The sequence below is a fragment of the Sphaeramia orbicularis genome, chromosome 17 (assembly GCF_902148855.1).
Source record: "Sphaeramia orbicularis chromosome 17, fSphaOr1.1, whole genome shotgun sequence".
Taxonomy (NCBI): domain Eukaryota; kingdom Metazoa; phylum Chordata; class Actinopteri; order Kurtiformes; family Apogonidae; genus Sphaeramia; species Sphaeramia orbicularis.
The window spans coordinates 54,089,932-54,103,035 of NC_043973.1; the positions used below are offsets into that span (position 1 = coordinate 54,089,932).

The 13,104-nt window shown below is 46.5% G+C and overlaps 2 protein-coding genes and 1 pseudogene across 2 annotated transcripts in view; all 3 read left to right on the plus strand.

The window, feature by feature from the left end:
- The window catches only part of LOC115437227 (inositol monophosphatase 1-like), a 194,014-nt gene that overhangs the window by 141,421 nt on the left and 39,489 nt on the right, over window positions 1-13,104 (plus strand). The window lies entirely within an intron of this gene.
- On the plus strand, window positions 99-2,849 carry LOC115437439 (C-C chemokine receptor type 9-like; annotated as a pseudogene).
- Window positions 6,190-11,652, plus strand: LOC115437207 (phakinin-like). Its single transcript, XM_030160415.1, is given in 10 exon segments — window positions 6,190-6,423; window positions 6,426-6,626; window positions 6,629-6,664; window positions 6,667-6,701; window positions 7,430-7,512; window positions 7,816-7,972; window positions 8,262-8,423; window positions 8,690-8,818; window positions 8,936-9,174; window positions 10,845-11,652. Coding segments are annotated over 10 exon segments (1,356 nt in total). The 5' UTR covers window positions 6,190-6,257; the 3' UTR covers window positions 10,993-11,652.

Genomic DNA, 13,104 nt, shown 5'->3' on the forward strand with positions numbered 1-13,104 from the left:
CTGCACACACGTATAAGTACAGAGTGACCTGTCCACACTAGGGCAGTGGTAAAGAACACCCAGGTCCTGTGTTCAGGAAAAACCACCTGGAGGACAAGATGGCGGTGCAGACGCTGAAGGTCCCTCAGAAATGTCCCTCAGGACAGGGACGACTTGGTTCAGGGACAGTCTGTCCCCAGAGCTGCTCTGGTTCTCTACAGTCGCTTCCATTATCCTCATCCGATCTAAATGTGCAGAGGTCAGAGGTCATGGCGTCCGCAGCCATAGAAGCGGGGTCAGCCCGTGCAGAGATCAGAGGTCACTGAGCCCCGGGTCGTGGTTGGACGAGGACACCGTGGCGTTAGTTCCTGATTGGTTCATTTCCAATCAGACTCAGTCACTTCTGCTTTGACTGTGTCAACGTCACTGTGGTTTAACGGCTGAAATGAAGACGAAAAGCTCAGAGTGAGACGAGACACAGAGGAGACAGAGAGTGAGACGGCGACACAGAGGAGCGGAGACAGCGCGGATAAGTCCACCTCCGTTCATGTGTCCAATGAAGAAGAGACATTTATTCAACTAAACATTTGCATGTTTACAAAGTTTGGAACAATATTTAGAACGTTTCTCTGAGGAAACGGTACTAGATATGTACATGTACTGAACAGAGGAGAACGTCTGTAGGTAGAACAGAGGAGATAACGTCTGTAGTAGAACCTGGTCTCCTCAGGTCCAGACACAGTTTGTTCAAGGATGAAACCAACGATTAAACTGTTTGTTTTTAGGTGTTTTTCAACTTCTTTTCTGACATTGATCTGTTTTAGGAGCTTTTGTCAGTTCAGATATTTGAGCCTCAGGGGGTTCACTACAGTCCAGTCCAGTCCAGTATAGTCTACTACAGTCCAGTCCACTACAGTTCACTACAGTCCACTACAGTCCGTCCACTACAGTCCAGCAGAGTCCAGTACATCCAGCAGAGTCCAGTACGGTCCAGTACAGTCCAGGGTTCAGTACAGTCCAGTACAGTCCAGGAGAATCCAGTATAGTCCAGTATGGTCCAGTACGGTCCAGTCCAATTCAGGAGAGTCCAGTACAGTCCAGCACAGTCCAGTACAGTCTAGTACGGTCCAGGAGAGTCCACAGATGTTTATACATTCACTGATCATGTGACACAGTCTGTTCTCTTTTTTTTCTCCAGACTGAATGACATCATTGTCAAACTAAAACCAGATAGGATGACTTCATCAGCTGACATCATAACTCCATTTTCTGTAGAGGTATAAACTCCACCCACATAGGTCAATATTGATTATCAGTTGTCAATGTCTGATTTTGATTTCTGGTCACTTCCTGTCAGGCCTTGACCTCCAGCAGTGCCACGCTACTGCGGACACAGACTACTCTGACTATGAAGTCTGAGGTGCAACCGCGCATCAGTGCGGGAGTTCAGGCACTTCTACGAGCCGCCCTGTTCTGGGCAATCACGCTGGTGGCGGAGTCGGCAACCTGGCGGTGGTCTGGATCTACCTGCACTTCCAACGGCGGTTGAAGACCATGACGGACGTGTACCTGCTGAACCTGGCCGTGGCTGACCTCCTGTTCCTGGTGACGCTGCCGCTGTGGGCCGCTGAGGCGCTGCACGGCTGGAACTTCGGCTCCACCCTCTGCAAGCTGAACTCCGCCCTCTACAAGGTGAACCTGTTCAGCAGCATGCTCCTGCTCACCTGTATCAGCGTGGACCGCTACGTGGTCATCGTGCAGACCACCAAGGCTCAGAACACACGGGCGGAGCGGCGGCGCTGCAGCCGGCTGGTCTGCCTGGCGGTGGGGCGGTGGCGCTGCTGCTGGCGTTACCCGAGCTCATCTTCGCCACCACGACGCCAACGGAGGAGTTCTGTACTGCCGCATGGGTTCCCAGCTCACGTGGAAACCTGACCAAGATCGCCACGCTGTCACTGCAGGTGACCATGGGCTTCTGCCTGCCCTTCATCATCATGGCGTTCTGCTACAGTCATCGTGGCCACGCTGCTCAAAACGCGCAACTTCCAGAAGCCAAGGCCTGGTGTCATCCTGGCGGTGGTGGCGGTGTTCGTATATCGCAGCTGCCCTACAACGCCGTCCTGGTGGTGGAGGCGGCACAGGCGTCCAACATGACGCTGACCGACTGCGAGCAGCTGCGGCGCTTCGATATAACGGGGCAGGTGCTGAAGAGTCTGCCTACACTCACGCCTGTATCAACCCTTCCTCTACGCCTTCGTGGTGTTCGCTTCCCCGTGATGTCATGCAGCTGCTGCGTTGCTTTCCACCGCAGACCGCTGGCCGCCAAGAGCCCGTCAGGGAAGTCCAGCAGGAGTCCGCTGAGCTCCGCCAGAACCTCAGTAATGTCCGACTGCGACACCTCACAAGCGCTGTCATTATAGGACGCAGCGTCCTGCCACAATCACACGCCGCCATGTGGACCTAAACTCTGCCTTCACCTGAACTGTGTCCAGGAGGACGTCACTCCATCAGTCGAGTCAGTGAACATGTTCACAGCCACAACTTTGCAGATAACAGCTCTGAAACTGACGAGAAAACACCAAACCAGCTCATACCACCTTAAAACAAAATGAAATCAGTCCATTCTACCTTAAAATGATGCTTGTGCTGCTTTCCCTTTTAGTTTTTCCAGTTCATTTAAGGTGGAATGTTCTTTCCTGCCTGTAAAATGTGAAGCTCTTCCTGCTGCTGATCTGGGATGACTTGTTTGTTCTGTTTATATTTGTTGTTTACTTTTTGTTATTCTGTTGTTTGTTGTTCAGTTGTTTATTGTTCAAGTTGCTTATTGTTGTTCTGTTATTCTTCAGTTGTTTATTGTTGTTCAGTTGTTTATTGTTCAAGTTGTTTATTGTTGTTCTGTTGTTTATTCTTCAGTTGTTTATTGTTGTTCTGTTGTTTATTCTTCAGTTGTTTATTGCTCAGTTGTTTATTGTTGTTCTGTTGTTTATTGCTCAGTTGTTTATTGTTGTTCTGTTGTTTATTGTTCAGTTGTTTATTGTTGTTCAGTTGTTTATTGCTCAGTTGTTTATTGTTGTTCTGTTGTTTATTGTTCAGTTGTTTATTGTTGTTCAGTTGTTTATTGTTGTTCAGTTGTTTTTTGTTCAGTTGTTTGTTTTTTTCAGTTGTTTATTGTTTTTTGTTGTTGTGCCTGTACCTGACATTAAACTGTGAATAAACAGCGTCAGTGGTTTTATTGTGCTTCTCTGATCAGGACGCTCATGGTACAAACAGGTGTTGGTTCAGTCTGGTTCAGTCTGCCTGAAAAGAGGAAACTGACGAAGTAAACAAGTGGTTTCATGACGTCAACGACAAAAACAGAAAAAGAGGAAACAGACGACAACGCCTCGTGGTTTAACAGAAAAACATGAGACCCAAGAAGAACGAACAAGTACTACCGCACAGGTACAAGTACTACCACACAGGTACAAGTGCAAGTACTATCACACAGGTACAAGTACTACCACACAGGTACAAGTGCAAGTACTATCACACAGGTACAAGTACTACCACACAAGTACAAGTGCTACCAAAATGTACAAATACTGCCACACAAGTACATGTACTACAACAAAGGTACAAGTACTTTTACACAGGTACAAGTGCAAGTACTACCACACAGGTACAAGTACGACCACAAAGTAAAAGTACTACCACAAAAGTACAAGTACTACCACACAGATACAAGTATCTGCCACACAGGTACAATACTTTTACACAGGTACAAGTGCAAGTACTATCACACAGGTACAAGTACTACCACACAGGTACAAGTACTTTTACACAGGTACAAGTGCAAGTACTATCACACAGATACAAGTACTACCACACAGGTACAAGTACTTTTACACAGGTACAAGTGCAAGTACTATCACACAGGTACAGTACTACCACACAAGTACAAGTGCTACCAAAAATGTACAAATACCGCCACACAAGTACTACTACAAAGGACAGTACTTTTACACAGTACAAGTGCAAGTACTACCACACAGGGACAAGTACTTACCACAAAGGTAAAAGTACTACCACAAAAGTACAAGTACTACCACACAGATACAAGTACTGCCACACAGGTACAAGTACTACCACAAAATTACAAGTACTACCACATGGGTACAAGTACTTGGTAGTCTTGGTAGTTCTTCTTGGTTGTCGTACTTGTCTGTGTAGGTTCTCTTTTGTCCAGGTCATGGTTGTTCTTGGTTCAGCTGGTCTGGTTTCTAGAACCAGATGAGCAGGTTTTAAGTGAATGGTTCATTTGTGTATTTGTAAATTATTTTTTGTTTGTAAATGTAAAATAAGCTCCTTGAGAAACTCATGATAATATGTGTTTGTGTAAATAAGTCAAAAACAATATTAGTATTAGTAGTATATAATCTACTACTAACTGGTCCTTTTACTGGTACACTAGTATTAGTATAGTAGTATATAATCTATTACTAGTATCAGCTCCATTTGAAACCCATTCAACTCGTTTTAGTAGGTTCTACTTGTCACTAACTGTAGTTTGAGGTACGTATAAACTCAGACGCAGAACACATACTTCAGATTCATACGCAGTACAAGTACTTCAGATTTATACTGCAGTATAAGTACTTCAGATTTAACTGCAGTATAGTACTTCAGATTCATACTGCAGTACAAGTACTTCAGATTTATACTGCAGTATAAGTACTTCAGATTTATACTGCAGTACAAGTACTTCAGATTTATACTGCAGTACAAGTACTTCAGATTTATACTGCAGTACAAGTACTTCAGATTTATACTGCAGTATAAGTACTTCAGATTTATACTGCAGTACAACACCGTTTGTAGAGTTGTGGGTTCAAAGTGTCCAAGGGAAAGTCTCAGTTTTAAAACCACTTCCTGTTGAGATCGAAAAGATAGTTTTCATCTGACAGTAAATAATGAGTTTCCATGAAGACACATCATCATCACCATCGTCATCATCATCATCATCATCATCATCATCACTTCATCCTAAGCCTAAACCTAAACCTGACCCTTAAAATAGTAAAGGTAGTCACCTTAGAACAGAGCTCATGTTGAACTGAAGCAGCAGAAAACTCCACCAGCTTCTACTAAGAACTGAAGAGGAAGAACTTCAGCTTACCACCACAGGAGATGGTTCTGTTGTAGATCAGATGGTTCTGCTGATTCAGATGGTTCTGTCAGTTCAGATGGTTCTGCCGTAAACATCAGTTTCTGGTTTGTGTCAGTGGATCTGTCCTTGAGGTTGGATTCACACCTACTTCCTTGGTTCATTTAAAACGGACTGGAGTTCATTTACCTGGGAAGTCCAGACTTTTTTTTAGGTGTGAATACAAACATGTGACCTCTGATTTAACCAAACAAGTGGACCCGGACCGTCTAGAAGACATGGACCCGGACCGCCTAGAAGACCTGGACCCAGACCACCTAGAAGACCTGGACCCAGACCACCTAGAAGACCTGGACCCAGACCAGATCTGTTTGATCTGGATCAGATAAGTCCAGGTGAATCCAGCCTCAGATTCACTGGTTCAGGTTTGAGTCCAAACTGGATCTGAATTAGATGTTGACCTCAGCTGCTTCTTTTTTTTTTCTCCTCTTTCTCCACCTTCTTCTTCTCCTCCCTCTCCTTCCCTTTCCTCCTCCTCCTTCTCATCACCACCACCTCCTCCTCCTCTCCTCCTCCTTCTTCTCCTCCACCTCCTTCTCCTCCTCCCTCAATCTCCTCCTCCTTCTTCTCTTCCTCCACCCCTCCTCCTTCTTCTCCTCCCTTTTCCTCCTCCTCCATTCCTCTCCTCTTCTTCTCCTCCACCTCCTCCCTCTCCTCCTCCTTCTTCTCCTCCACCTCCTCCTCCATGTCCTCCTCCTTGTTCTCCCCACCTCCTTCTCCTTCATCTCCTCCTCCTCCTTCTTCTTCTCTCCTCCTTCTCTCCTCCACCTCCTCCTCTAACCTGTCTTCATCTCTCTGTGTTTTATTGCCATATAACCTGTGTTAATGGCGTGAAGGCGTTTGGCGACATGCCTCAACAGAAGCTTCTGTTGGGGTGAGGGTCACCTGACCTGAGGGGGCGTGTGTTCATGATGTTCCTCCTGCTGACTCAGCTCAACACGCCCTCTGTGTTTCCATGAGAAACAAAGGCCCGGTCGCTGCCGAACACCAACAGCATGAGACAAAGCGCCGCTGTTCCAGAACGACGCCATCCCATAAATCCGGGTGTGCGGCGCTCTCTGCGGTTTGTCACATCATGCCTCTGCCTCGACGCCGCTCTTCGTTCTTGGGACAACCGTCCTGTGAGCGCTCGGCCTCATCCTCCTGTGGCCGTGTCACCTCGTCTGTCACTGGGGCGCCACGCGGCGTCTACGTGGGGTCCGCCCCTCTCATGGGCGGGGCCTCCGGTCTGGGTACAAGGGTGCGCGTCGCGCTCTGGGAATCAGCAGTGTCTTCCTGCAGGGCATGAGGAGCGTTTCTGCACCCGTTGTGCCACGGGCTGGTGAACGGACGGCAGTCAGGGCGGCGGTGGTGGCGGAGCGGGCGGTCTTAACAGCTGATGGAGTACAGGACAAAGTCCGCGCTCTGGAGCAGCTGAACCAGCAGCTTGAGGAGCAGATCCGCCTCGCCTCGACCGCAAAGCGTCCAGCGCCGGCGCCTGGGGACGCTCCGGAGGGACTGGGAGGACGTCTACAGACAGGTGAGGGGGACAGGGCGGAGCGTACAGACAGGCCAGAGGAGGGGTGGAGCCTACAGACAGGCCAGAAGGAGGGGCGGAGCATACAGACAGGTGAGGAGCAGGGACAGAGCCTACAGACAGGCCAGAGGGAAGGACGGAGCATACAGACAGGTGAGGGGAGGGGATGGAGCATACAGACAGGTGAGGGGGAGGGGATGGAGCATACAGACAGGTGAGGGGGAGGGGATGGAGCATACAGACAGGTGAGGGGGAGGGGATGGAGCATACTGCAAAAGGAGCCTCGTTGAAATGTCTGAAATAATCAATTAGACTGGCATGGTCTGAACTGTAGTTTTTATGTCAGGTGACCTTTAACCTCTGATGAACTGAACCGACAGAACCAGTAAATCAGACGTTGATGGCGTTGAATGGTTGTAGCATCAGGTGAAACAGATTAAAGACAAGTCCGGTCCAGACGAAAAACCTTAATGTTGATGAACTCTGACCCTGATCATTAATAAACCAATCCAATCCTTTTATGTCATTGTTTAGTGTCACATGACGGTACCAGAGCTGGTGATTGACAGGCTGATCAGGGACCTGTGTCGCCATAGTAACCATCAGTCACCATGAGTTGGACTGATGTTGAACCTGTTGAACCCTGGTGTTAAAGTGGGAGCTGGAGGGTTGGCAGGTCTGTGCTGCCCCCTGCTGGATGCAGCTGCTCACAGCACTGTGTTTTCCTGCAGGTCAGTGAAGCCATCCTGGACAACGCCCGGCTTATGCTGCAGACGGAGAACGTTCAGGCCAACGCTGAGGACTTCAAGGACAGGTCAGAGGTCACCCAGTCCTCATTGTCGAGTTTCCACCACTGTCATGTATTTGCATCTGAAGGATCACAGTAGGTGGAGCTCAGTGGGTGTGTCTGTTCTGCTACATCAGTGCTTCTCTGATAAAAAACACACACGTACTCATCTGTTTTCTGTCATTGTTCAGATACTTCATGTGTTCATGCCTCAGTGGTTTTGGTCTCTTAGGTCCGACGTCGCGTCCACTTCCTTGTTGTTTGTCTCTTGTTCAAAGTCAATCTGGTTCAGGTTAAAGTTGTGCATTTTCAAAACGACACCCCCTACAGGTATGAGAACGAGCAGCCGTTCAGGAAGGCGGTGGAGGAGGAGATCAGCTCACTGTACAAAGTCATTGACGACGCCAACCTGACGAAGGCGGAGCTTGAAGAGCAGATGGAGAACATGAGGGTGGAGCTACGCAGCCTGGAGCAAAACCATGAGCAGGTTTGTGCATCTTACATAGGGTATGCTGCAATGGCTGATGGGAGCTGTAGTAGTACATAGAGTATACTGCAATGGCTGATGGGAGCTGTAGTGGTACATAGGGTATGCTGCAATGGCTGATGGGAGCTGTAGTGGTACATAGGGTATGCTGCAATGGCTGATGGGAGCTGTAGTGGTACATAGGGTATGATGCAATGGCTGATGGGAGCTGTAGTGGTACATAGGGTATGATGCAATGGCTGATGGGAGCTGTAGTGCTGTAGCTGACAGGCTCTACTCACCTGTGCAGGACGTACGTGTCCTCTACAGCCAGATGTCGGGACGAGAGGTGGACGAACCCGACGCTCCCATCGAAACCAGTCTGGACCAGATCCTGGCCTACATCCGGAACCACTGGGAGAAGGTGACGGAGAGGAACCGGGCTGAGACCGACAGCTACCTGGACTGTAAGGTGAGGACGGGTTCCACGAAGGTTTCACATCCAGGTGGGATGAAATCAACGTGTCTCTGCTTTGGCAAAATATTCATGATGCGTATTTACTGATGAATATTTGTAGGAACTCCTCCTGAACATGGTCAACAGACACGAATAACAAATGGAAGTGAACTGAACGGAACTGGTTAAAGAACCAAAGGAACCACATCAAACTGTGTCGATCACAGAAGATCTGGAACGTCTGAGGTCATGGGTGTGTGTTTGGTGTTTGTTTTGTGCAGGAGGCGCAGTGTGTGAGCAGCAGGCTGAGTCCAGAGGAGGAGCAGGTGGAGGCGCTGAAGGCCGAGTGCAGCGACGCCGGCGCTAAGATCCAGAGTCTGCAGGCGGAGATCGAGTCCATGAGGGCGCTGGTGAGCTGCATCGACCCACCCTCAGTCCATGATCAGTCCCAGTGCGTTAGTGTTCCATTTTGTGCTAAGCTAACTTGTTGCTAACTCATCTTCTTGGTTGGTGCGGTGCTGCTGTAGAAGCGTGGTCTGGAGAACTCCCAGAGCGACGCCCGGCACTGGCATGACATGGAGCTACAGAACCTGGGCTCTGTGGTCGCTAAGCTGGAGGCGGAGCTTGGAGACATCCGTGGAGAGATTGAGCAGCAGCGACGTGACTATGACACCCTGCTGAGCAACAAGCAACGGCTAGAGCAGGAGATTGGAATGTACCACGGAATTCTGGACGGAGAGAACCGCTTCCAGCCTGCAGAACCGTCGTGAGTCCAGCACGACCACCGGTGGTCCAAGAGTTCTAGATTCAGCATGACCACCAGTGGTCCAAGAGTTTTAGATTCAGTAGAACTGCTGGTGGTCCAAGAGTTCTAGATTCAGCAGAGCCACTGGTGGTCCAAGAGTTCTAGATTCAGCAGAACCACTGTTGGTCCAAGAGTTCTAGATCCAGCAGAACCACCGGTGGTCCAAGAGTTCTAGAATCAGCAGAACCTCTGATGGTCCAAGAGTTCTAGAATCAGCAGAACCTCTGATCCGCCGATAGTCCTAGAAGCAGCAGAACCTCTGACGGTCCGATAGTCCTAGAATCAGCAGAACCGCTGATGGTCCGATAGTCCTAGAATCGGCAGAATCACTGATGGCCCGATAGTCCTAGTATCGGCAGAACTTCTGATTTTCTGATAGTCCTAGAATCGGCAGAACCTCTGATGGTCCGATAGTCCTAGAATCAGCAGAACCTCTTACGGTCCTAGAATCAGCAGAACCTCTGATGGTCCGATAGTCCTAGAATCAGCAGAACTTCTGATGGTCCTAATCAGCAGAACCTCCGATGGTCCTAGAATCAGCAGAACCTCTGATGGTCCGATAGTCCTAGAATCAGCAGAACCTCTAATGGTCCAATAGTCCTAGAATCGTCAGAACTTCTGATGGTCCTAGAATCAGCAGAACCTCCGATGGTCCTAGAATCAGCAGAACCTCCGATGGTCCAGTATTTCTTGATCAGGGGTCCAAACATGCGTCCCGCCAAAGGTTCCAATCTGGCCCCTGTGATGAATTTACAAAGTGCGAGAATTCCACAGTCAAGGCTGTGAAACTCATTTTAGTTCAGGTTCCACATACAGACCAATATGATCTACAGTCAAATAATAACAGCAGAAGAACTGACAAAAAGAATGACTCCAGATTTCTTCTCGGTTTGATGTGAAAAAAATATTACATTATGTCTGTAAATAATGACAACTTCACATTTTTGTCTTTGTTTTAGTGCAAAAAATAACCTTAAATTATGAAAATATTTACATTTTCAAACTATCCTGTAACATAAAATGTGAATAACCTGAACAAATATGAACCTGAAATGTCTAACGAAAATTCAGCCCAATTTGAACTCTTTTCTGCCTGTTCCTCAGTGTTTAGTATCTTTGTAGATCTGATCCATAATGCACATGTGGAAATGAGAAGTTGAGGCAGAATATTGTTAAAACTGCACTTATCTGTCTTAAGACATTTCAGTTTTTTCAGGTTACTCACATCTTTTTTTGTTCGGATAATTTATAAAAGTGAGTATTTTCATAATTTAATGGGGGGGGGGGTGCACTAAAACACAAACATGAATTTGTAGTTGTCATTATTTATAGGTTATTATGTTATTATTTTACTGGTCCGGCCCACTGGAGATCAAATTGGGCTGAATATGGAACCTGAAAGAAAATGAGTTTGAGAGCCCTGTTCTAGATTATCTGTAGAAAGTTTTGGTCCAAATACTAACATTTATGAATAAGTAGAAGGTTCAGATGAGGAGGAGGATGGTTCTGATTGGTGGTTGATGTTTCTCCTCCTCCTCCTGGTTGTAGTCCTTTTAATCAGTTCTAATACTTGTTCTTTATGACCTCTGACCTTTGGTAAACCTCCATTGACGCTGTTCAAACCTTTACAGCTTTTCAGATCTGCAGTCTCAACCTGAAGGAGATGCTCCAGGATCCTGGACCAACCCTCCAGGACCTGCTGGATCCACCCCTGGAGATCCAGGACCTGCTGGATCCACCCCTGGAGGTCCAGGACCTGCAGGACCTGAGGGACAGTGAGCTTTTGGAGCCTCTGTGGACCTGACGTGGTTTGAACCTGTTGAGGTGATGCTGTAAACCTGCAGCAGAGGTCCACCAGTACCCATGAGCCTCTGCTGCTGTTGCTGTGGAGAAGACCGAGGTGTGGATCTTTGCTGTAGAAGTAAACTCTACACCCGATTGGTCCAACTGAAAAGATCAGAAACCTGTCTGTTTGTCAGTTTTCTTCAGTGTCAGAGTAAAGACAATAGAGGAAACACCCAAAGCATTCTGGGAAATCCAGAACATCTGGTCAGGAGGAAAAACCACATCTAATTAATCCTGCGTGGTGACCCCGCCCTGGGAAAGGTCAGGGTTTGTGCATCAACATCCAACCTGGTTTGGTCCAAGTTCACATGTAGAGGTCTTGAGGAGGTCCCGGTCCCGGTCCCGGTCCAGCAATGACGGAGGTCACCACTTTAGAGTAGGTTCAAGTCCTAAAAAAGGCCGAAGCCGGGGAGAGACGCTTGAACATTTGGAGACTCTGCTGTGATCGGTTCTTTCATCAGTTTGTTCCTTGTTGACGGCGTCTCCGCAGATCCAGGTCCACACAGGGTCCGACAGCCAATGAGGTCTGAAAGGGTCCTGAACATGGGTCTGACAGGACCTTGTACCAGAAAACCCAATAAATTCATTGAGTTTTAACAACGCAGACCAGTGTTCCATGTGTGTTTGGGATCAGAATGTTCTAAAGTCCATGAAGCATCTCCACGTCCGTGCAGATACGCAGATCAATAAGGAATTCATCAATAAATGTGGAAGTGAACAGAGTCAAGGAGCTTCTGCACGAGTCTTATTACTGTGTTTGAATGGAATGAAAGGTATACACTATCACCAGATTTAGTATTAGTATTATTATTGTCACAAAACTTTGGAAAAAAAACATTTGTCCCACAGCATTGGAAACAGACCCAAACATAACATAGTACAAATGTGCAGCCTGGGTTAGGGTCAGGGTTCGGTACATTCACTCCAAGAAAATGGGATAAAACTATAAAATCACATTTGAACAGGTTTAAACATATATGGATGAATAAATAAAAGGTGTGTGTTTGCACATTTAGAATTAAACTCCATTACAGTACCGTTGGCACCAATGGTACTGTTAGTACCAATGGTACCAACAGGACTGATGATACCAATAGTACTAACTGTACTCATGGTACCAACAGTATCAGCAGTACTAATGGTACCAACAGTACCATACTAAGGTACCAACAGTACCAATGGTACCAACAGAACCACCGGTACCAACAGCACTCATACTGACCCATAACTACATAATTAGTACCAGTGAACCCTGGTCACCTGTCATCACTCCTGTTAACTGGTGTAGTTCACATTCACCACTGAGCCAATAGAACTACACTAATGCTAATGCTAACAGCAGCTAAAGCAGGGGCAAACTTATGGCCCATGGGCCAAACCAGCCTGCCAAAGGGTCCAATCTGGCCTGTAGGATGAATTTGTTAAATGCAGAAATTACACTGAAGAAATTAAAAATCAATGGTCTTAAAATTATTTTAGCAGCATTTAATCTAAAGGGGGCGGGGCCAGTAAAATACTGACAATGACCCAGAAAGAGTGACAACTCCACATTTTTCTCCAAATTGTTTTACGTTAAAAAAAAACATGAAAATGTGTGTACATTCACATGAGCCTGAAATTTCTTAAGAAAAATAAGTGCAATTTTAATAATATTCTGTCTCCGTTTATCATTTCCACATGTTCATGATAACATACAAATCAGAGGATCTACAAGCACAGAACATTTCAGAACAGATTAAATATTAAGGTTAAATTTAAGAACAGACTAATATTCAGGTTAATTTAAGAACAGAAAATATTCAGGTTAAATTTAAGAACAGACTAAATATCCAGGTTAAATTTCAGGCTGTTCACATTTTTTTGTGAAATGATACTTTGTAAATGTAAACATTTTAATATAATTTTACTTTTTTTTTTTTTTTTTTTTTTACTGTAAACCATGCAGAGAAAAGTTTGATTTTGTCATTAATTATAGGTTATTATGACAGTATTTACTGGTGTGATCTATTTGAGACCAGATTGACCAGTATGTGGCTCCTCAGCTAA